Consider the following 24,418-nt stretch of genomic DNA (forward strand, 5'->3'; position numbering starts at 1 on the left):
GTCCCTGCTGCCATGGCATTGTTCACCTGCAATGGGGATGCAGCTCTGATGTGACCTGTGCCAGAGGTGAAGCCTCAGGTGTCAGCACAGCACAGTCCACAAAGCTGAGCCCCTAAGCTGTGGATCATGCCCATCCTCAGCCACCCGATTCCTACTCCAGCAGGGTGATAGTGACGGGTGCCGGGCTCTGTGCTTCTAATGCTTGCTCTTTTTTTTTTTTTTTTTTTTTTTTTTTTTTGGTCTTTTTCATTTTTATCGGTACCAGGGATTGAACTCACGACTGCCTGCTTGCAAGGCAGGCGCTTAGGCCCCTGAGCTAAATCCCCAGCCCCCTAATGCTTGCTCTTGATATCTAGTGACAGGCTCCAAGGGTCTTGCCACTTGCTTTCATGTTCAGTGCTTCTATGCATTTTTTTCTCAACCCAGGGAGCTCTCCACCACAGCAACACATCCTAACCTCCCCTCCCTGTTTTTTTTTTTTTTTTTTTAATTTTGAGAATTGCTAAGTAGCCGGGGTCACTTTGAACTTGTATCTTTCTGCCTCAGCCTCCCAAAGTAGTTAGGGTTCATCCCCAGAGCCACAAAAACAAAGAAAATACAAGAGAACTATGGGTTTTTGTGAAACTTAATTTGTTTTCTTTTTTCAAGACACGGTTTCACCATGTAGTTCACACCAACCTTGAACTCACTGTGTAGCCCAGGCTGACCTTGAACTTGCAGTGATCCTCCTGCCTCAGCATCCCAAATCCTGGGATTACAGGCATGTGCCACCATGCCTGGATTTTTATAGTACCGAAAATCTTAAATGTCCATATCACTCAACTCTTAATTTTTTTTCTTTTGTTAATTTCTGTTCTGATAGAATTTTAAAATTTTTATTTGGATTTTGTATGCAGGTGGTGGTTATAGCTGAGCTATAATCTCTATAACGTATGGCAACGGAGGGGATCAGCAGAGACTGCAGGCACATGTGAAGGCAGCGTGGTGTGGAGTTTACTGTGCCTGGATGCAGGCAGGCAGGCAGAGCGCCAAGACTGTAGTGAACAGAGAAAACTGTCCCTTTTATAGGCATGGAGAGAAGGCAGGGGATACTAGGTAGGAAGATTAATAAACATCTGTGGTCAGAATTCTGGCTGCCTTGCACTGCAGTGGGCAGAGTCCTGGAAGTGTCCGGTGTAAAGTTTTGGGTCTCCAAATGTCAGGGATCTGCAGGATTCCTTGTCCTGTCTTATCTCCTTCATGACATCCTGTGCTTGCCCGTGACAACTTGGGTGCTGAGCTGGATTCCCTGCAGAGAGTAGCGAGCGCTTCTGCTGGTACACAGGTCGAGGGCTAGGTCAGTCTGGTCGGATTTGAACCTTATAATCCTTTGTTATTTTGAGACACAGGGTCTTGGTTAATTTTCCGAGCATGCGTGCTAACCTGAAGTTACTTATTTGGGACTTGGCGCTTTGGTGAAAGAACAGCTTTTTTCCCCTTTTCCCCCGCTCAGACGGGAACTTTTGATCTTGCCCAGGCCACTGAATATGAAAAATAAGACCCTGCAGTTCTGGCCCTAACTTTTCTCCTCCACCTGCCGCCAGACCTGCAGGGGACTAGGAGCGCCCCCAGGCTCTCATTTGTGGAGGTGTGCTTCACGGTGACCTTTTACATTATTTAAGCACCAGTCAGCAGGCGAAGTTGCTGTCGGGTTTAGAGACTCCTTGAGAAGCTGAGCAGGGGACGGCAGGGCCCGCGGCAGCTGAGAACAGCTCGACCAAGTGCTCTGGATCACAGCGAGCCCCCGGACAGACCGCAAGGCGGGTGCCCTAGGCTTGGGGACCGGGTTGCGCCTGCCTAGCTGCAGCCCTCTACACCCCGCGCGGACATCACCGAGATGCGGGCCTGCCGCGGCCTAGAGCGGCGCCGCCGTATTTCCGGGTCGGCGCTCGGTCGGGTTCCTACGGTTCCGGCGCCACGGGTTCCGGGCTCCGCAGGTTCCGGGTCCTGTGGGTCCCGGGCGGGTTTCGGTGTCCACGCCTCTCTGAACCCAGGAGACCCGGTGACCCATCGACCTTCTGCGTGTGTACTGGGTCCCTTGTGTCCTGGGTGGGGTCTCCGGGCCGCTTTCCCCAGACAACCGAGGACCTCGTGCCCTGATTGCACTCAGCCCTGTCCCCGTCCTGGTGTCCTGTGGGGTCGGAGTCCCTGTCCTCGTGTCCCGTGGGGTTACGGCCCCTCCACTCTCCTATGGGGTCGCAGTTTTCATGTCTGTTGGGGTCAGAGTTCCTGTCCCCGTGTCCCGTGGGGTCGGGATCCTCGGGATCTCCCATCCAAGGCCCCCACTGCACAGGCGGCCAGTGCTGATGCCGTTCTGAGTCAGGCACAGGGTCCCCTCCATGGGTGCCGGCAAAGAGGGACAAAGTGGCCCCACTGCTCACAGCTGTCCTTCCCTTAGTACAAGGATGTCTTGAACCTGAAGACGGCGCAGAGGCAGACATCCGCTGTGCTGCAGATGGCCTGGCCACGGGTGAGCTGCATCCTCTGCCTGTTCTGTCCTCAGCCCTGGGTCAGGAAGGACAAGCTGGCCTTGGCTCCTTGCCTGAGCCCTGCAGGTGTACAGAGCTGGAGGACACCAGCACTCTGTGTGAAGAGCGGCGGGCTTGGGAGTGTGGAGGGCCTAAGACCTGGCCAAGCATGCTTTCTGAGCTGGAGTGCAGGTTCTGCCTCAGGGGTGTAGGGAGTTCCTCCAGGCCCCCTGAAGTCTGGGAGAAAGCTGCTGCTGTCTGCGTGGGACCAGCACGGGTCAGCAACGCAGGACCTGGTGTCCAAGTCTCAGTGAGACAGGCTTCCATCTGGACCCAGTGTGCATCCTGAGGAACTTGGAATGGGATATAGGATGGTTGGGTTTCTGTATCAGAAGGGTCAGTTGATTTTGGCAGGGGGATCAGACTGGGAGGATGTTGTAGTTCAGGTCTTTTATTTATTTATTTATTTATTATCTTTTTGAGACAAAATTTAGTGCATGCAGTTCAGGCTGGCTGGCCTTGAGCTCACTTTGTAGACCTCCTACCTCAGCCTCCCAAGTGCTAGGATTACAGGCATGCACCGCCACACCGGGCTTCTTTTATTTATTTTTAAGATTGTCTTTGCTTTCAAGAAAAGTGTTGGACTCAAAGCAGAATTAGTAAGAGAGCACCGAGTCCCTAAGTACCTTCTATCACCACACATGCACTGCCCTGTGCGTCCTGCCTGGCTGGTACCCTGGCTGGGGGAGATGAGGCTGCCCTGACCATTGATCCCAGAGTCACCCACACTGTGCTGTGCCTTCTCCTACAGGAGGATAACTTCCAGTTCAAGGCCAGTCTAAACTACATGCAAAACCCTGTCTCAAAAAAAAAAAAAAAAAAATACAGAAGTGGCAAGAACAATGCAGTGGGAGATTTTGAGGGGGATTCACATCACTGTTCTTTACTATAATAAATTTTTAAAATTTAAACATGCTTTAGTCACTCCATATATGATCTACTGTGTGGGTTTTTGTGCAGATGTGTTTCAGCTCTGTTAGTAAAATATCAAAGAGAGTGATTCTGGATCCTGCAGCAACCCCAGGTCGTTCTGTGAGAAGCTGCTTCACTGCCTTCCTAAGTGTCTACATTTTTTGCATTGCCACCTGGTGGCTGACATTGCCCTTGTGGTGGAGGAGGGAGCCCTGGCTGCGAGGCCTTGGGTTGGGGTGACTGTGTGGGGCCCCAGAACTGTCTTGCCACACCTGGGTGGCCGGGCATGAGGTACTCATGTCGCCCATCCTCCCAGGGCTCAGGCCCGGTCCCTACTCGCACTCAGCAGCTGAGTGGGGCCCCATGTTTCAGGAGCCGGTGACCTTTGAGGATGTGGCTGTGACCTTCAGCGCAGAGCAGTGGGCCAGCCTGGAGCCTATGCAGAGGGCTCTGTACCGGAAGGTGATGCTGGACAACTACGCCAATGTGGCTGCCTTGGGTGAGGCGGCTTGGCTGTGGGGGGTAGAGGTGCGGTTACTGTGGGCTCCAGCAATGTGCCCACCTCAGGCTTTGGGGATTCTGGGCAGGGAACCCCTGGCCCCTGGGCTTGGAAGCCCCAGGTAAACCCTCTGTCCCTCAGGTTTGAGACAGGGTCTGGCTGAGGAGCTAAGTTGCTGCCCTGGGCTTTGGGGGGTTCTAGGAAAGGAAGCATCTGGCTTGCAGAGCCTGTGCCCGTAGTGCAGCTCCCTTATCTCCTAGGGCCCCATTTCTGTCCCCTCAGCAGAGAGGCCCAGAGGCAGCATGCCATGATCCTCACTGGCCACCCTCATTCCTCCTGCAGCTGCCTTTCCAGTCCGAAAACCCACTCTCATCGCCTGGCTGGAGCGTGGTGCATGGGAGCAGGAGGCCCTCGAGGGTGAGTGGGCTTCTCCAGGTGGGATTCTGGGCACGCTTTAGTGAGGGTCTGTGCCCACCTCTCCAAGGTCCCAGGCAGAAGGCCAAGACCACAGGATTCCAGAACCCAAAGCCACCTTGTTCCTTACTTACCACTGGAAATTCTTACTGTTTTTGTGACATTTTGGCATTTCAGTCAAATTTAAGGAAAATGCGATTCTGTGGGCCAAACTAATGTGTGTCACAGCTATAAATATTTTTCTTTCTTTTTTTTTTTTTTGGTACCGGGGATCGAACTCACAACCTCGTGCTTGCCAGGCAGTTACTTATGCCACTGACCTAAATCCCCAGCCCAAATATTTTTCTTCTTATATACTGGGGGACTGAACCAAGGGCCTTGCCACTGTGCAACATCCTCAGCCCTTTTCTATCTTTATTTTTTATTTTGAGACAGGGTCTGGCTGAGGAGCTAAGTTGCCCTTTTAATCCTCCTGCCTCAGCCTCCCAGAGTGCTGCCATCACATGTGCACCATCACACTTGGTAGAACTATGGATTTAATTTTTAGGCTTTACCAGTGAAAAGAATGATTTTATAAATTTAATTTTTTAGGTACTTTTGAGATGGGGTTTTACTGTAATTCAGGCTGGTCTGGAACTTGCAGCAATCCTGCCTCAAGCCTCCCAAATGCTGGGATCATGGGTGTGCACCACCACGCCTGTCTTTGTGGTTTTTACGTCTAAATCCTCTAAAATTCAACTTCCTGTAACCTTAGCTCTATACTGTGTTAGAGATGGGACCGTGGAGAGAAGTTGGGCTGGGAATCTTACCCAGCACAGTCCAGGATGCACAGGAGTGCTCACCCACCTGGAGCACCAAGACACCCTGCAGGGGGCGGGGGGGCGGGGATCGTGGTCCTGGGTGGCCTTGGCGAGCTAGGCATCTTTCTCTGGCAGAGCTCCAGCCTTGACTGCTCCCTTGAGTGGGATTTGGGGCACAGTGGTCCCTTAATTCTGCAGAGGCCCACAGACTTTTTTGTTGTTGTTATTAGCAGGGATGGAACCCAAGACCTCAGGCTTGCCAGGCAGGCACTGTGCCACTGAACTACACCCTCAGCCCCCCACAGACTTCTGTTCCCAGCTGCCTTTTGAGAGTAGTTTCGTCCACCCTAAAAAAATTTTTTTAAAGACAGGGTCTCGCTGTGCCATTCAGGCTGGCCTTGAGCTCCCTTTGTAGCCCAGGCTGATCTCGAATTTGCAATGATCCTCCTGCCTCAGCCTGGAGACTGCTGGGATTACAGGTGTGAGCCGCCACACACGGCTTTCACTCTAGAATTTTATGTAGAATATTTAAGAGTAATATCCAGGGTGCACTCCTGGGGGAGGTGGGGCCAAATCCGATGTTGGTTGGGCCTCTGTCTCCTACCTCGTGACCTCTCATGCTGGGTCTGTCCGCCCCCATTTCCTGCCAAACCCGCTCATCTCACCTTATGTACCCCGTGTTCCGGCTGCCCATACACTCCTGCTGTCCCTGCGGCCCTTCCTGGCCGACTCATTGGCTGTCCTCAGCGTCTCTGTCCCTCCCCTCCTCCTGCACAGTCGGCGTGGCCATCTGAGGGCCTCCCTAGCAGCCCCCAACAGTAACTAGACGCCTGTGCTCTCTCGGCCAGGGGCTGGGTGCTGGGTCCTGAAGGAGGCACCGGATCTGGAGCCGGAGGCCACGGCCGAGTCACCAGGAGCGTGCCCTGGAAGCAGCACCCCGAGCGTGGGTTCTGCGAACCCGAACCTGATTGTGCGCGGCGGGATGAAGTTCTACAGGTGCGCCCAATGCGAGAAGCTCTTCCGCTACAACTCGAAGCTGCTGCGGCATCAGATGAGCCACAGCGGCGAAAAACCCTTCGCGTGCAAGGAGTGTGGCAAGGCCTTCAAGTCGCGCTACGACTGCAGCGTGCACGAGAAGAACCACGCGGGCCAGGGGCCCTATGGGTGCGCGGTGTGCGGCCGCGCGCTGAGCTCCAGCACGGCCCTGATCCAGCACCGCAGGGTCCACACGGGCGAGAAGCCCTACACCTGCCCGCAGTGTGGCCGCGCCTTCCGCTGGAGCGCGGCCTTCCTGCAGCACCGCCGGCTGCACACGGGCGAGCAGCTCTGCCACTGCCGGGCCTGTCGCAAGGCCTCGGGCTGCCGCTCACTGCGCGCGGTGCCCCCGCCCGCCGCCCCCGGTCCGCAGCGCTTCCCCTGCCTGCAGTGCGGCGAGGCCTTCGCGCAGAAGGCTGCGGCCGCCCAGCACCAGCGTGTACACGCCGGGGAGCGGCCCTACGCCTGTGCTGCGTGCGGCAAGGCCTTCCGCTGGCATAGCAGCTTCCTGCAGCACCGCAGGCTGCACCACGTGGGCAGACCCGGCGGGGCACGCAGGCCAGGTCCCCAGGGCAGGCAGGTCGTGGCCCAGTCCTCATCGGCCTTTGCACATACCCTGCTCATTCCTGCCTCCGGGCCTGTTCTGCTGCTGCTGCTGGCAGCCCCTGCCACCTCGGGGACCCCGGGGGAACCTAGGGCACCAGTCCAGATAGTGCGGGGCCTTGGGCCCTCCCCTAGGCCAGCCCAGCCCCTCCTGGAGCTTCCCTTGCCTGGCGGAGTTTGAGCTGCTTTCTGCCTCTGTGTCCGTGTTTTTAACTATTTCTGTCTATGCTGCGTTGTATTTATATAAATAGGTAATGTCCGGGTTTGTAAAAGCTCTCTTTTTTTCTGAGTGGAAGTGGGAACCTGGGACACCAGTGGCCGTGTCTGTGACTGCTGTGAGAGCCAGAGGACTGCTATGAGAGCCAGTCTGGAGGTGGCAGCGTGTTTGGGAATTTGGGACAGCAGATCCACGTGCTGGTGGCTGGGGTGAAAGGTGCTGAGGGAGGAGGAAGGGTCCACATGGTGGGGAATGGAGAACTGGGGTGGCTTCCCATTGTGGAGCTGGTGGTTCACGCAGGCTGTTGCGTGCATCAGTGTCTAGGTGGAATATATATATATATGAATATATATATATATATATTTCCCCCTACTACTGCAGATTGAGCGCCCAGGGCTTTGCACTGAGCCACATGCCCAACCCCCTTTTTTATTTTGAGACAAGGACTGGTTGAGTTGCCTGGCTGGGCCTGAACTGGATGCTTCAGCCTCCCAGGGTGCTGGGTGATGGGTGGGGGTATTAACGAGTTCGAAGCCAGATCGTGTTGCTTCCCGTGTCTTACTGCAGAGTGGCTTCAGCCACTAGTAGTGACTGCGTGACCGTTTTGCGCAGGCCAGGACCGTTGGGTTCAAGCCGGTGTGGGCAGGGGCAAGGAGGAAGAGACCGGGGGGAGACAACAAAGAGGAACAGCAGGAAGCATGTGTGGGGACAGCCAGGACAGAGGTGGCCTCTGGAGGGAGCAGGAACCTGCTCTCATGTCCTGGGCGGTGGCATGTACAGCGCCACCCTTGGTCTGCTGTGTGACAGCCGTGCCTGTCCTCCTCCTGCAAGTGGGCACTGACTTCTTGTTCTCATCTGCCGTAGCTTGCATTCCTAGAAATGTGGTTTTAGACTCTGCTTTGGAAAGCAACAATGCACAGAAACCCCAGACTGGGAAAATATTTAAAAACATCAGCTGTAAATATCAGATATAGCCAGGCGTGGTGACACAGACCTCTCATCCCAGCACTCGGGAGACTGAGGCAGGAGGATTGAAAGTCTGAGCCCATCCTGGGTAACTCAGCAACTTAGCAAGATGCTGTCTGGAAATAAGGCTGAGGATGCAGCTCGGTGTGCAGGCCGTGTGTGTGTGTGTGTGTGTGTGTGTGTGTGTGTGTCCCAGATGTTACACTGGATGTGATGATCATCAAAAACTGAACAAGAAAATATTTTCCAAATCCCAGAAATAACTTAACTTGCAAAAATGAAACCAAAATAAAATAAAAGGATACACTGTAATATATGATTCATAGAGATTTTTAAAAATCAAAATGTACTGTTTAGGAACGTGACATTTTATCTGAAATCATAAAATCAGAAAAAATGGAGAGGTCAGGCATCAGTTGGACAGGTAAGAAAATACAAAAGAGCCTTCCTACCTAGTTTCTGTCAGTATTTTTCTCTTTCTCAAGTATATTTCAGAATACCTCATATTAGTGGTTCTCAGCACTCTGTGGTCTCTTGGTACAGAAGCCAGAGTCTGAAGATCCCACCCTCCAGGGTCCGTGGAGCCCTGGCCCCGTTCTGCCCTCCGCCAGGCTGCAGGGGGGGACAGCCCTCCCAGCCAGGCAGGGACATCCCAGCCGCAGCCCCACTGCCTGCGTTTCCCCTCCCTGGAGCTGGAGCCGCGCGGGTCTCCCAGCTGCTGGGCAGAGCTAGGCGGACCTAGCAGTTTAGCAATCATTCGCTCTTAGAGCGAGGAGCAGCTTGGTCCATGGAGCAGAAGCCGGTTACTGCAAGAGTGGAGATGTGAACGCGAGTGTCGTGCACGCGGGCAGCTTGGGAAGACAGAGCTTTCCCTCTCCCTCGCGTCTGCTGGGCCGGGACCTAGATTACGTATTTCCCGCGAGAGCTGTGCCTGATTGTTTCATGAAGCCTGGAAGAGATGTTCACACACTTCCCACAGCTTGTCCGTTTTAATCTCCGATTAGGTAAAGTGGCCTTTCAATTTAAATTAATAAAACAGTTTTCTGATTATACAAAGGTAACATCTTCAGAGCACAGAACCGTCTTGGAGAATGGCTGGGTGGCCCTGTGAAGGGTCCGCTTTTAGCGCCTGGGTGAATGCGCGTGTGCACAGCTGACCCCCAGTGCACCCACGGACCGTGACCCCCGCTTCCCTTCCGAGGCAGGGGTGCCTCGCTTTAGGCACAAGTAACGTGCATGGCCCACTGTGCATGGCTAGGAGAGGCCCTTGCTGCAGCACCAGGGTGATACTCGCAGTGTTGTCAGGCTGTTACCTGTAAAGACTCAGATTAGTTGGGATTGGGCGCTCTGAGGGTATAATGAATGACCCCTGCATACACGATTGACAATTGTGATTTTAAAGCTGGTTTTTGTAGATTAATTAGATGGAGATCGCTTCTGTTGCTTTGCTCCCTGTCCCCCCCCCCAAATTATTTTTCTCCTCAGTTAATAAAATATAGCTTTAATAACAATACATACTACTGCCTGGCATCACTTCATACATGGAAGTGTACACAGATGCTCTTGCTCCAGGGGCACTGGATGGTCCTGCTCATGGGTTCCTGTTAGTTTTTGTCCATCAATCATTTAGCAACTTCTTAAAATTAGCAGCTGGGTATGGGGTGCACATCTGTAATCCCAGCACTCAAGAGACTGAAGCAGGAGGCTTCTTGCTTGAGGCAAAGCGCTAGAAAAGCTCAGCCAAGTCAGGGGATGTTCCCAAAAAGGGAGGCCTGGTGTCCAGGAAGTGGAGGAACCGCAACATTCACTGTGGTGAGGACTGCTGTGTACCTGTTCCGGGTGGCAGGTCACAATGGAGCTGGAACCCAGAGAGGAATCCTGGAGACAGCCCAGCACAGGACGGCTGTGTCAGCACCTAAGGGACAGAGCTAGCCTAGCTCCCGGGGCTGGGTGGAAACCCGGTCACCCGGGGGCTGGGTCAGGTCAGCGCCAGGCTTCTCTGCAGCTGGGGGAAAGCAGCTTTCAGCCTGAAATCCCACCCGACTCCCACTGTTCTTCAGCAGCAGATCCGTGCAGGGTCCAAGGCCAGGGAACAGCTTTCCCATTCTGGATCCTCCTCGAGGGAAGCCAGGAAGCTTCCCATCTGGTTAATTTCCAAAGATACACTTTCAGCAGCAAATACCTGCTTTTAGGGATTTTCCTCACATTGGTAGACTCCAATTGAACTTTCTGTCTTTAGAAACACAAATACTTATTGACTGCTCCCAAGGAGAAAGAAAGCTCCAGATTCTTTTTGTATTTTTGATATCTGCCTACTCTCCTGGGAGAGAAGATAGCTTTTGCTCTTTGATGATTCATTAACAATGGCAAAAGCAAGAAAACAAGTCTTAAGCCAGTCTTTAAATTACCTTGCTGCCCACAGTATGTGTATTGTATTAGTTCCTTTATGTCACTGGGATAAAATACCTGACACCTTCACCTGAAAAGAGAAGAGGGTTATTTCAACTCACAGTTCCAGTGGGTTTAGTCCATGGTTGGCTGATACAGGTAGAAATTCGTGGTGGAGGGCATGGAGAAGGACAGCTCTGGGTTCAAGGCATCCAGGAAGCAGAGAGAGGAGAAAGAACCAGGGAGAAGAACACACCCTTCCAGGTCACCTCCTGGTGTCACCTCTTCCAATCAGGCCATCTCCCAGGAGCACAGTCAGGTGTGAACTCATTCATGCATGAGTCTCCTCATGAGCACAGTACCCCATTATCCAGTCGCTTTACAACCAAACACTCAAGGCATTGGGAGACCTCCTAGATTCAAACCCTATCAACATGTACAATCCTTGCATGAGCCTTTTATGGTGTTTCCTGTCCTGTCCTTGACTGATTTACTTTGTCTGTTACAGCATATTTCCTCCCCTCTTCAAGCGTGATGCTAATTCTATTTGATTTTCCCCCAACCAAAACTCTGAGCGGATACTGAAAAACAGGCCGGCAGAGGCCTCCAGGAAATATCAGCAGACTCCCCAAAAGCTTTGCCATTGTGGCCTCAGAGCACAAAGCTTTTCTTGCCATCCACTGACACCCTACCCCAGTGGGCACCTTCTCTCTGCCCCGAATCCCAGGAGGTGGTTCCTGCCCCTTCTCCAGCTCCTCCTTAGCCCTGTAAACCAGCAACCTTGCAGTCACTGGGGTGAAGCCAGGCTAACACTGGTCACCGCATCACCTGAGTCATGACCCTGGAAAGCCCGGGTCACAGGGTGCAGTCCCTGTCCACACTGACTCAGAGCTTAGCTCCCCATACAAGCACAGCCTCGTCCCTGAGCATTCCCAAAAAACTCAAGTAGCAAAGTGAAGCTTGCAGGTGCCTGAGGCTCTAAAGCCAACTTAGGGAGGCGAGAGCCAGGCAGAAATCTGTGCCATGGAAGCCACGGGGTACAGCAAGCTGGGGTCCATCTGGGGGGCAGTGCACACGTGCTGCACTGTGCACGTCCAGGAAAGCCCCCAAGGGCCCTGGCTGCTGACCTTGGACGACCTTCAGGCCTGTGCAGGGGAGGTGAAGGCTAAGGTGGCCCTCAGGGAAGGAGGAAAGACCTTTTCTTGGGCTAACTGCTCTTTAGGTTCCTGTCAGCCTTCACAGGTTTGTGGATCCTGCCCGTCCTTCCTTACGGCTGTGAGCAGTGGTACGTGAATGAAAGCCCTGCCCACGCTGGCCTGGCATTGCCCTGCACAGGATCTGCATGGCGACTGCTGCCAGGCCCTCGCTCCTCCCCTTCCCATCTGCAGCCTCGACTGGGAGCTTTAGCCTGGAGGTCTGACTAGGTCCTGAGTGAGTGTTTCTGGCTGGAACTCTCACATCAGTGTTGGGTCTTTCTGTAGCACCCTGGTGGAGGACCCTGAGGCCAGGCATCGTGCCTCCAAGGAGGCGAAGTTTACCGCTTGGCCATGGTGCTGGCAGCTGCAGCGCTCCACCTCTGAGGTTCATTTTCTCTTTGAATGTGTTATGTGACTGATGGGTGACACATTAACGTTATCTTAATTTCTTATTCCTCCACTGCCCTTTATCTGATAGTTTTAGAGCCATTAAGGAGCCCTGCCTGGCCAGTCATAGTGGCGCATGACTGTTATCCCAGCACTTGGGAGGCTGAGGCAGTAGGATCCCTAAGTTCAAGGCCAGCCTAGGTTCCATAGTGAGTTCAAGGGTGGCCTGAACTAAAATTGAGATCCTGTCTCAAGGAAAACAAGGACTCAATCATAAGAAGTTACTAAGGAGTGATTGTCCTATTCTGTTATTTCTTCTGCTTTATTAGCCAGCACAACCCCGTAAAGATCACTTGAGCCCCTTCCACCATGTGAACCACAGGGGACTCGGTCTGCAAAAATCCGCCACTCAGTGCGTTGTAATTGACTTCAGTCATCTCCATAGAGTTGCCCAGGCCCCTGTCATTCTGGATCCTCCCCATCTCCATTAATTTTTGAACTTTTTTTTTTTTTGTCTTTTTGAGACAGGGTCTCCATGTGCACAGTTCAGGCTGGCCTTGAGCTCACTGTGTAGCCCAGGCTAGTCTGGAACTCTCAATGTTCCTCCTGCCTCAGCCTCTCAAGTGCTGGGATTACAGGTGTGAGCCACCACACCTGGTAATTTTTGAACATTTTTGGTCTTTGTGCAACACAGTGTCCCACTTCTATGGTCCCTGCAACCCCAAGCCTGGAGCCAAACATTTCTCCTAGGACTCAGATGTGAGAAATTAGACACCAAGAGCAGGAAGAGAGAGTTATGTGATCTCCAGTGTTTTCTCTGGTTCTTTACTGAGCTTCTCTTTACAAAGGCAGAAGGTGGGGAGGGTGCTGGGGATTTAGCTCAGCTGCATATGCGCCTGCTTTGCAAGTGCCTGATCATGAGTTCAATTCCCCAGTACCAACAAAAAAAAAAAAAAAGAAAGAAAGAAAAAAGAAAAACAGAAGCAGGAAGTGGGAGGGGTAAAGCATGGATAAGTGAGGACTTAGTTGTTTACCTATTCCAGGGGCCACTTGCAGCATTCCAGGGAGACCAAGGCCCTGCATTGCCATCTGTCTGTCCTGCAGAGTGTCTTTGTCCAGCTACAGCACAGAGCCCCTGGGGCGACCTTGGGCATGGTGTTGCACCTGAATCCCAGTATGCTGGGAGGCTGAGGCAGGAATGAACTAGTTTATGCTCATCTGTGGCCACGCTGGAGCACAGATGTTGGCAGCTGGGGGTGCTGGTTCAGTGTGTTATGGGGGTGCAGCCACCTTCTCTGACCTCCCGTCCAGCTCCAAATGGAAACCAAAGTGGGGACAGCTGTGAGGTCAGCACCAACCCTCTCTTTCCATTGCAATCTGCAGCCTCTGTGGGTGTTTAGGATGAGAAAAGAGTAAGGAAATTGTGATGATGGGCTGATATAGCTAACTAGACCACTGTCTGGTTTCCACAAAGCCAACAGAGTGCTTGGCAGGTTGAAGGTTTTCAGTAAGTGCTTTTTAAATAAATAAAGTGCTAGAGCATCTTTGTGCAGTTATTGCCTTCCTCATAATTTAGGCCTGAGCTTACTGTCATCAGGAGATGAAATATGAATATACGGAGGTTCCTGAGCTGTACATTGCTATTGATTAAAACTCAGACCATTAATCGGTGCAGGTCCTGGTTTGTTTAAACACTGAGGAAACAACTGCAAATCTGGAGTTACTTTAAGGAGGTGAAGGAAAGGTATTTAAAGCATTAGATAGGCCTGGGGAGGTGAATGTTGTCAGCAAAACAGAGACCCAATGTTTGGTCTTTGTTATACACAAGCCGGAAATTTGGCAATGTTGACAGCTCTGTCTCACCCCAGGTTCTAAGAAAATTCCATTCTCAAGACAAGTGGTAGTGACTAGGAGACCCTCCTCCCTGCCTCCCTGCGTGGACAGAGGCCCAGAGAGCAGCGACTGAGAGGAGGAGAAAGCTTCAGCGCACCTCAACAGTAAGCCTTCAGGGACAGCCTGGGTCTTTCATCCCTGCTGAAACAGGATCCCACAGGCTTTTGTTTTACACATGCATGTGAGCGTGTACACACACTCAGTCTTTTTTTCTGTTTGAGATTAAGTTGCAAACATCATATCCCTTCACCTCCAATTACTGTTCAAAAACAGTAACATTTCCTTATTTATGCAAACTCAAAACTGGGCATAGTGGTGCACTTGAATCCCAGGATGCTGGGAGGCTGAGGCAGGCGAATTGCAAGCTTGAGCCAACCTGGGCCCTTTAGTGACTTGGTGAGACCCTGTCTCCAAAAATTACAACTCCAATTACATTAAAATTAAAATTAAAACGGGCAGGGGATTCCTGGGCATGGTGGTATGTACCTGTAATCCCGGCACTTTTAAAGCTGAGGCAGGAGGATTGCCCCAAGTGTGAGGCCAGCGTGAGCTGCATACTGAGGCTTCTCACCCTCCACCCCCCAAAAGAGATGGTGATGCAGCACAGTGCACAAGCACTGGGTTCGGTCCCCAGCACCATTTAAAAAATTAAAAGGAAACCATGCAAACATGGTAACTAATGTAGTTACCAAACTCGGAAAATTTAACACCGTTTCAGGTCTTTTTCCAGGCTGACATCAAGATCACAGTCTTTTCACTCACCACATTAATGTGCTTGACAGCGCTTTCCATGCCTGTGTCTGCACAGCTTCCTGGGGCTTCCATGCACTCTCGTGACTGTGATGTGACTCAATGTGCTACTGCCTGACATGGTCCCACTCTAGGCTCTGATGAGAACTGCATGTGTCTGCCAGGGTTTGTAGGTGGCTCCTGTGTGTCCACTGCCCCATGCTGGCAGCATGGTCCCTGGCATGGCCACCCAGAAGGTGGTCGCACCTTCAAGGGAGGAAGTGGTCAGGTCTCGGGGCCACTGTCCCTCAGGGACGCTAATGCTAGCATCAAGACAATGAGTTCTTGCTAGAGCAGCTTGTAACGAGAAGAGCAAGAGCGGCCGTCTTGCCCTCTGCATGCTTCTCTGCCTCGCTGGGGCCGCAATGCCCTCGGCTGGGTTGTAATGTAGCCAGGAGGGTTCCCACCAGAGGCTGGGTATGGTGCTGCTGATCTGACTTTCACCCTCCCGCTGTGAGCTGGTAGCCTCTGATTTTATCTATTTATTTACTTTTTTAGCTCAGTGGCATAAGCACCTGCCTTGCAAGCAGGCAGTCGTGAGTTCGATCCCCGGTACCGATAAAAAGGAAAAAGACCAAAAAAAAAAAAAAAAACTATATATTTATTTACTTTTTGAGACAGAGTCTCACCATGTAGCCCAGCCTGGCCTTGAACTCACAGTGATCCTCTTGCCTCAGAGGCAAGAGGTGCGGGCATCACAGGTGTGCACCACCACCTGTTCTTTAAAAGGAGCCCAGCCTCAGATACTGTGTCCTAGCAACAGAAAATGGGCAGGTGCAGTCCTGCCTCACCGGCTGAGGCCTGTGTTGTGGGTTTGTTCTGTTATCACCAATACCAATATTGATTATTTGGCAAATATGGCATACATCAGGTTTTTCCATTACTGAATTACTATTTTTCCTTTGATAATTAATAAGCACTTTGATGTGATGCACTTTGAGTCTGTGTAAATATTTTATTCCTCACCAAACTTTCCCCCGTCATTGCCCGAAGCATCTCCCTAATTTTAAAATACAAGTGAGGTGCACTGGCCTGTACAGTAGGGGGAACAGGAGATGAACCCGAGGTTGAGTTTTACAGTTCGACTAAATTTCCCTGGAGGCTAAAACAGCTGCTAGAACTTCAGCTGACTGCTTCTGTAGACAGGCAGATGGGTCAGATCATCACAGGGCATAAACAACCCTACGGAACACATGACTCAGGAGCCTTGGCCAGCCTCTCCTGGCCTTCAGCGTCGGGCAAATCCTGCCCAGGGTGACCCTTCAGCCTTGTTTTCTCAGACTGGAAAAAGCTTTGTCTCTGTGGAATGACTGAATGTTTATTTTCAGAAGTGGTTGGTTTCTTGGCCAAGATTCCTTCCTGGGGTGGAGCTTCCCTTGTTGAAAAGCCTGAAATGTATAAAGATGCCTGGAGGTCCCACCAGCCCTGAGACCGCTGGTGCCCCTGGCTTCACAATGCAGCCAGTTTGGCTACCTCTGTCCTGGTGAATGTGGCACAGGAGCCTCCTTTCTAAAGGGGGCGCTGGTTTTATTGCGTTGGTTGTAGGTGATGTGATTTCCAGGCTTGCAGCATGTGAAGCAGCAGTGATCAGAGGGAAGGTATCAAGTTAGTTGGTCAGCGAGTGTCAAAGTTTTGCTGGGTTTTTAAGGGCTGGGGCTCTAAGATGAAATTATTCCCACAGAGCAATGACAGAATTATTTTCACTTATTTGCATGCTGGCAAACAGAATTAATACATATGTCTTACACAAAAATTAAATATAGGAAAAGACTCCATAGTTGTTTTAGTTACTTTCTTGTTGATGGGGCAAAATATCTGATACCCACAAGGTAAAGGTGGAAAGGTTTATTTCAGCCCACAGTTTGCAGAGGTTTAAGTCTGCAGTTGGTTGGCTTTAAAGCAGGGCAGCATGGCAGAAGGGCATCACAGAGGAGACAGAATCCATGGCAGAGAAGGTGGACAGGAAGCGGCCACAGGCCTCCCTTTCCCTTTTATTTCATCCAAGCTACAAGCGTATTGATCGGTGCCACCTGCACCCAGATCTTCCCATTATCCAACCCAGAACTATGCTAAATTAATCAGTGGACCAATATAGTATCACACCCTTAATGCAGAATCCCATGCCCATGGTCCAGCCACCTCCCCCAAAGCTTCTCTGTAAGTGCATAAGGATTTGGGGGGCTGTCTAGATATGAGCCATAACAACAGCATTAATCATAAAGAAAAGGGACAAACAAGTGCTATTTAAGTTTTAAAAAAAAGTTGTGCAGCAACAGACTAACCCTTGCTTTAATTTAAATATAATTAACTTCCATGGGAGGCAAATATCTTGAGCATTTGATGAGTTTTGGCTTGATGGACCACCATCCAAAAAAGACTTTTTGATCACCCTAGAAAGCTCCCTCTTATCACCTCCTGTCAACACCAGTGCTCAGAGAAAGCCACTGCCCCAATGTCTGCCCTGTCCCCAGGAGCTGACCAGTGTCCTCAGAGGTTGGTTCAGCGTGTTACTGATCTCTACATGAAGGGGTCATACAGCATGCATTCTTTGTGATGCTGAGTTTCTATGACCAATATCACCTTGAGATTCATCCATGTGTCAGACTTTTTATCTCTGTAATGGGACCCAATGTTATTATGAAGCAAATTCCAGACAGTGTATCATTTCACTTATAAATATTTCAATAGGTTACTCTTAAAGCTAAGGAGTCTAGGAAGTCCCTACATTATCATACCTGAAGCCAGTGAGTACAGCTGGCTGTACTCACTGTGGTACTTACTACCACAGGTGTGGTAGGCCACACCTGTGACCCCAGGTATTGGGGAGGATAAGTCAGGAGGATCACAATTTTGAGACTTGCCTGGATGATTTAACAAGACTATATCCCAAAATAAAGACTTGAGAGGGCTGGGGGAAGTCTGCAGGGTTCAAGTCCAGGTCTGGGGTGCCTCTTCCCACATAAAGGAGTCAGGAAAGAGGGCTGAGGATCAGTCCCTTGGGGCTGTGGCCCATCCGTGACAGGGTGAGACATGGGAGGGCCAGCACTGGGGGGACCCCTGGGTGCTTTGGGAAAGGTGGGAGATGGGAGGGCGCCCAGCACCTCCTTACTGGAGCAAGTGTGTGGTGGCCCTGGAACCCCATATGCCAGGGGCCTTTTGGGCCTTTGCCCAAAGATGATTCTAAAGGTGTGAGGTTTTTCTGTTATCTTTTCTGCTGTTGTTGTCATTCAACACACAGAGCAGATGGCATATCAAGTTGGTACAGGCTTTTGCACCCAAAACAAAATATATCATTCAGGACAGAGAAGGAAAGACACCTGTTCTCCTCTTCCTGCTGGAGATACAGCACTTGATCGGATCCCCTGCTGACCCGGCCAGGACCATACAGCCCCTACAGCCCACCAGCAAGCTGGGCTGTCAGTCCACACCAGTTCTGGGAACCAAAAATTCCAATTCAAAAAATTGATTGAACCTGGACCATATGTGGTAGTATCTGGGACTGCGGCCTGTGGCAGCGAAGAGCGGGCGTGTGGACTGAGACACCTTCCCTTGCAGTGTGTGGGATCCGGAGAGGCTGTGTGTGCTGGGGCCGGGCTTCACCACGCCCAGCACCCAGCACGGGAGCTGCTGCCCAAGACCCCAGGAGGGGCTGGGGAGCTGGCACCTCAAGCAGGGCGGGAAAACCAGTGCAGCTGCGGTGAGGGGGTGACCTGGGCCTAGCACTGCCTGCCCGGTAGCTGTTGACCTTCCCCACTGTCCTGACATGAGGCCCATGCGTGCACGTGTTCAGTGCTGCCCGCGATGCAATGCCCGAGAGTCTTCCGCTTGAGCTTGTATGGGGTCTGCTTGTCTGCACCGATGGGGCGGTGGTGGCGTAGGTGTGTGAGGCGCCCCTGGGTGGCTCCCAGCCTTGGTCCTCGCATGAGACCAGGTGAGCGTGGCATGGATGTGACATCCTGGTGCTTCCTTCTGTAGGCCGCGCCAGACAGCACGCCCGGCGAGAGTCCGGGAAGGCGGGGCCCCACAGCGCAAAGCGGGTCGGGACAGGGTTTCTTTGCGCAGTGTCTGCATGGGCTTCTCCTTGCAGAGCCATCGGCCGGTGGGGCACGGTCCTGAAGCTCTGTCTGGTTGGCGGGCGCCTGAGGGTCTCTGAGAGGCCACGCCTGGGGCCACGTGGGCGCCGCCTGCCCGGGGCTCAGGTCCCTTGCTGTCCCAGGTTCTTTGGTTTTCTGGTGCTTGGTGACTAATGAGGGGCAAACCTGTTTTAACCGGTTCTGCAACCTGTTTAGATTGTGTTTTCCTTTCAAGAAGGTTAGGACTTGGTTGTTGGCTTAGTCATTGTTCTGATTAGCTGAGTGTTATAGATGAAATCCCTTTTCTCTCTCTCTCTTTTTAGTACTGGGATTGAATCCAGGGTTTAATCCAGGGCTTTTTTTTTTTTTTTTGGTACGGGGGTGGGGGGTGGGGGGGGGATCGAACTCACAACATTGCGCTTGCCAGGCAGGCACTTGTGCCACTGAGCTACATCCCCGGTCCTGAATCCAGGACTTCTGTCCTGAGCTACACGCTCAGCACTTTTCATTTTGTTTTTACTTTTTGTTTTTTCAATCGGTACCAGGGATTTAACTCATGACGGTCTGCTTGCAAGACTGGTGCTTATGCCGCTGAGCTAAATCCCCAGCCCCTTTATTTTTACTTCTAAATTTGAGACAAAGTCTTGCTAAGTCATTAAATTGTACAGGTTGGCTCAGATGTCCAGTCCTCTGGCCTAAGCTCCCCAGAGTGCTGGGGGTTCCTGGTGAGCACTGGCGGCCTGCTTGGCGGCTGAGTCATCTGGGATGGAGTCACCGGCCTGCAAGGTCAGGAGCCTCAACACAAAGCTCACTTTGCCCCGCAGTGACCCCAAGTGATCCCAAGTGATCTTCAGAATTATTTGTCTTATTTACTTCCTGTTTCCCTCTGGTTTTGTTCAGGTTTTTTTTTTTTTGAGACAGGGTCTCACTATGCAGTTCATGCTGACCTTGAGTTCACTTTGTAGCCCAGGCTGGCCTCAAATTCGCAGGGATCCTCTTGCCTCAGCCTCCTGAGTGCTAGGATTACAGGCGTATGCCACCACGCCCAGATCTGTTCTGTTTGTTTGTTTTTTTTAAATCTGTTTTTAAAGTATCTGAAATATCGTCTTACTCATTTTACATTGGGATAAACCAGATCTCCGCATCTGATACAGTTTGTGTACCACGCCTATTTGTATACCAATGAGTATTTTCAATTCCTTTCTTCCCAGTTCAGCAAGCTGTGTTGGTAATGAATTTTTATTAAAGTGGTGCAAGATTGGAAAATAAAATAAGCTTCGACACATTTTCCAGAATAATCAACACAAACTGAATGTGAGAACCAAACAATTATTACCTCTAGAATCAGCTCCAGATTATTAAATGCAATTACACTCTGAGGAGTCACCTGGCAGGGGGTTTTGTTTATTTTCCTCTCAGTCCTCTTCACACATCTTCTCAGCATCCAGGGCACTCACTCTCCAAAAATTGAACCATGCACAGTGCTCAAGCATACAGAACTCATTTCTTTCCCTATTGATTTCAAAACTACCAATAGAGAATCAGATCCATCAGGTTGTCTGCAGGTGTGTTTCACGTGATGCTTGCAGCGTGTCAGACACGGCAAGCCTGGTTGTGATGTGAAGCCTTGCCCATCGATGCTGGCCCAGCAGCTTCTTCCAGAAACCTGGGGACGCCGGCGGCTGACCCTAGAGGGCTGTGGCCTTCAGCAGTGTCCCTGAGGACACACAGGGCCCAAGTTCCAGCATGAGTCTTGCTTAGCTCAATCTGGAGTCTCTCTGCAGAGTGCATGGTGGTGGCTGGGGTGCCAGGCAGGGGACACGAGGCTGAGAGGGACCCAGCCTTTGCCAAAAGTGCACAGCTTAGCAGGATGAGGCTGTGGTGTCTGAACAGGGTGGGCTGAGGTAGGGGCGGATTCAGGGAGCTTGTGCAGGAGGCCCCTGCATCCCAGGGTCAGCTGTGGGGGCTTTGGGGAAGGGGAGGCTGGGGGAGGAGCCAGAAATTGGGTGCCTGCAGAGCCAGGGTGGGTGCAGGGGTTGTGGCCCCACTGTCCATGTGTGGCTCATCTGAGTGCTGGATGTGCCACGTGTGTACCTGGCAGGGCTGGCACTGTCACCCTGGTTTTCCAGGCACAAGAAGCTGGGGCTGGGCAGTCACATGACTCCTCCTAGCCACCAAGCTGGGGGATGTGGTGAGAGATTCTTCCTGTCACACCTGGGGGCTGCTATGCAGCCCTGGCAGAGCCTTGCTGTAGTCCAGTTTGGAGGGACCAGGAGATCTGCTCAGGGCAGATTTGCAGTTGACCAGGTCAGGGTTTCTGGGAGGAAGCTATGGAGGTGTGAAGGGCAGGTTAGAGTGGATGCACACTCTGGAGCCGCCCTGCAGTGCCAGCCGCTAGGTGGCGCTCTGAGGCAGGCACAGCTGTGGTGTCTCCAGGAGCCTGCAGCTGGCAGATGCTCCCCACCCCGCACAGCTGCAGGACCCCCACACCTCTAAACTGAGAGTCCTCGGGCTCTGTGTGCTGGAACCTGTGAGGCTGCAGGGACAGAGCTTGTCCTTGGGAGGCCTGTGTCCCTGTCACCACAGGTGGGACTGTGCCCACAGGGCCTCAGCATGCACAAAGCAAGTGGCAGGCAGCGGTGTGGACTGGGACTCCCTATCCAGGCCGGGCTTTAAAACTCCTGTCTCTGGGCCTCACCCTACGGCCTCCCCTGCTCCCATTCTGTGTAGCCATGGAGCCACAGGGCCTCCTCTATTCTGGGGACTCTTCTCCAGGCTCACGGTGGCCAGCATCTAGGGAGGAAAGGACTCTTCTCCTTAGTGCTAGCCGGGGGAGGGAAGCATGGGCAGGCAGAGCGCCTCGCAGCAGCACCCGCTCCCTGTCCCAGAGATCTCCTAACTGTACACCCTGAAGCTGTGGCCGTGGGAGGCAGGTGCTGGCTTTGTGTCCTAGGGTGGGAAAGCAGGGTTGGGCCATGAGGGGACAGGATGGGGACCCAGAGGGTCTTATGGCAGTGGGGTGTGGCTGCTGGCTCCTTTTGAAGACCCTGCTTTCCCCACCCGGCTGCTGGGGCTGAGGGTGGCTGGGGGCACTCGTTTCTGTCCCGGCTCACACCCCCCTAGGGATGTGGGTCGGGTGGCTGTTTCTATGTGTTTTTGTCAGGTTTGTCACATCGCCTGAACTTTTCTCCTTTGGGAGATTTGAGCCGAGAAACTGTTAAAAGTAATGAGAGTTCAGTAAGGCAGCCAGTTACAAAATAAATGTCCAAAAATCAATACCTTTCCTATTTCCAACAGTAGCCACTTAGAAAAAATAATGGAAAAGAAAGCTCATGTTCACAGTAGAGACGGTGACATTGATCCCCGCAACATGGATGCGCAGGAGACATAGATGCAGCTCTGTGTCCTTGTGGAGGCAGACGCTGTGTCCACATCTCTGTTCCCCAGGCCTCCAGGGTCCCAGTGGGCTTGGGGAGGTGGCCGAGTCATTGCCTAGCTGTCAGGAAGAGGTCACAGGGTGAGTGCAGCCAGCGCCGTGGGTGACAGGCCTGGGAGACGCAGGGCAGGAGGACTTGGGGGTATCCCAATGTGACTGCAATGGGTCACATCTGTTCGGTGCGGACTGAGGCTGTTTTACTCCAGGAACATTTAAGGACATCCCGGCAGCTCTGACAAAGGGCAGACAGGTGTAACCACCTTGCCATGCAAAATTACATCACACCAAACAAGGTGACCTGCTGCCTTCCCAACACTGCGTACCAGTGCCTGTGACCTGGCCTCATCCACTGTCATGGTGGCCAGCAGCAAGCAAGGGACAGCCTGGCACCATGATGGCCTGGGGGACAGCACCCCACCACCTTGTGTCCCTGAGGGTTTCAGTCTGTGGCCTGAGCTCACAGGGGTCCAGGTCCCGGCTGACCCCCACTGCTGTGCCATCCCATCTCCTCTGTGGCTTAGTGCCCTGTGGATGTCTCTGGGGTCACTTCCTGGTGAAACTACATGGGAACCCTTCTTTCTGTGTCTCTTTTAGGGTGAACTGAGTGGGATAGAGAGAGAGACAGAGACAGATGTAGACAGATACAGTGTAGACGCCGTTGATAGAGACACAGCATAGGCCTTGGTGGATAGAGATAGACATTGGGAGAGGAGGTGGTGTGCGCTGACCTCAGTCTTTGCAGGTGGAGTCTGCTGCAGCCCTGCTCTGTGCAGGTGGGAGGCAGGGGACACTCATGCTTCTGCTGGGTGCCCAGAGCCCCTGCTGCCTGGTTCCGTTCCCCGCAGCTGGAACTTTCCTGCAGTGCTGGATCTGTGCTCTTCTGCTCCCTGCACAAAGATCAGAACTTGTTTCTGTCAGGCGCCCTGAGGAGAGCTGAGATGCTGGCCACGGCTGGACCTTGTTCACCCTGTAAGCCCAGGGCATGAGGTATGTGGCTGTCTGTGTCCCCAGAGTCCATGGCAGAGGTGTGTGGCCATCTGCATCCCGGGCTGTGGCTCCCGTGGTCCGGCCTAGGCAGCCTCCTCCTCCCCTTACCCTCCCAGACTGCTCACAGCGAGCGTCTACACTGTCCACATGGCAGGGGAATGGGGCAGGGACAGCACAGCTCCCAAGGCCGGCAGGGCCCCTGCTCATGCCTGTGTGGAACGATGCCCCAGTGGTTCCTTTCTCTCTAACACAGCTGCCTTTCACATGTCTTCCTAGGATGGAGAGGACGACGCAAGGGGGGCACAGCTGCTCCTGGGCGGTCAGCAGGTTCAGGATGTGGCTGAATGAATGGTTCTCAAGTGCTTAACGTTTCTTCAGCCCTAGTTTTGGTGGTCAGCAGCTTATGCTTAGGATGTGCATATTAAACAAGGAGTGAACGGCCTGTAATTAAACTGTTACAAACTTAAAAAGTAATTTCCCTAGGAGACATGCAGAAGCTCACTCACTGATTAGAGCATGTGTTTTAAGTCTTTTATTTGACACACTGTCAAACACAGATCCATGAAAGAAATATGTGATGTAACGTGAAAGTTAACAAAGAGGGTTTGCCCTGTCAGTCTCAGGTGGGTCATCACCTTAACGCACATGAGCTCTCCAGAGCAAGTGGGTTATATAGTATATGGTAAGCCAGACACTGGATGAGAAAAACATTCTTTGCACTGAGCTCCTCCCCCAGCCCTTTTAATTCGTCTTTGTCGTTGTCTTCTTCCTCTTCTCCTTCTCCTCCTCCTCCTCCTCCTCCTCCTCCTCTTCCTCCTCCTCCTCCTCCTTCTCTTTCTCCTTCTTCTTCTTCATTTCAAGATGATCTTCCTAAGTTGCCCAGGCTGGGCAACTTGTGATCCTCCTGCCTCAGCCTCCCAGAGTACTGGGGTTTTAGACATACACTGGGACCCTTTCTTATTTTCGACTCCCACTGTCCCATGGCCTTTTGTGGAGAGGACAGTGCCTTACACTGGGCCTGTGGCGCACCTCACAGCTCCCATCCCTGCCCCTGTCACCTTGCTGAGGACTCAGAGTCCCGAGTTCACCAAGCCAGGTGCACACTGCTACTGTGGCAGGGAACCCAAGGTTCGACGTGGGTGCCCAGCTGGGTCCGACTGGCAGAAGCCCCTCGTCCATTGAATGCGAATCTCCCTCAATTCTGTACCCGTGTCTTGAGAGAGACGTGGCTGACAGAGAGGGCATCTGTGAGCTCA

General features: G+C 52.4%; 1 protein-coding gene across 3 annotated transcripts; it reads left to right on the plus strand.

Annotated features, from left to right (window-relative positions):
- The first annotated feature begins 425 nt into the window (after positions 1-425).
- Positions 426-7,102, plus strand: Znf621 (zinc finger protein 621). Of its 3 annotated transcripts, none has more exons than XM_013140793.3 (5): positions 426-2,061; positions 2,438-2,509; positions 3,796-3,978; positions 4,321-4,395; positions 6,041-7,102. In XM_013140793.3, exons 3-5 carry the CDS (start codon positions 3,843-3,845, stop codon positions 7,009-7,011), a joined length of 1,182 nt encoding a protein of 393 aa, XP_012996247.1. In that variant the 5' UTR covers positions 426-2,061; positions 2,438-2,509; positions 3,796-3,842; the 3' UTR covers positions 7,012-7,102. The 3 variants fall into 3 exon arrangements, with proteins under 3 accessions (XP_012996247.1, XP_003476908.2, XP_023416111.1); XM_003476860.5 differs by having other exon boundaries at positions 450-2,061; positions 3,852-3,978; XM_023560343.1 differs by lacking the exon at positions 426-2,061 and having other exon boundaries at positions 2,068-2,509; positions 3,852-3,978.
- Positions 7,103-24,418: the final 17,316 nt, after the last annotated feature.

Source organism: Cavia porcellus, unplaced genomic scaffold, assembly GCF_034190915.1.
Source record: "Cavia porcellus strain 051 isolate PalLab524CR breed Dunkin Hartley unplaced genomic scaffold, mCavPor4.1 scaffold_14, whole genome shotgun sequence".
NCBI lineage: Eukaryota > Metazoa > Chordata > Mammalia > Rodentia > Caviidae > Cavia > Cavia porcellus.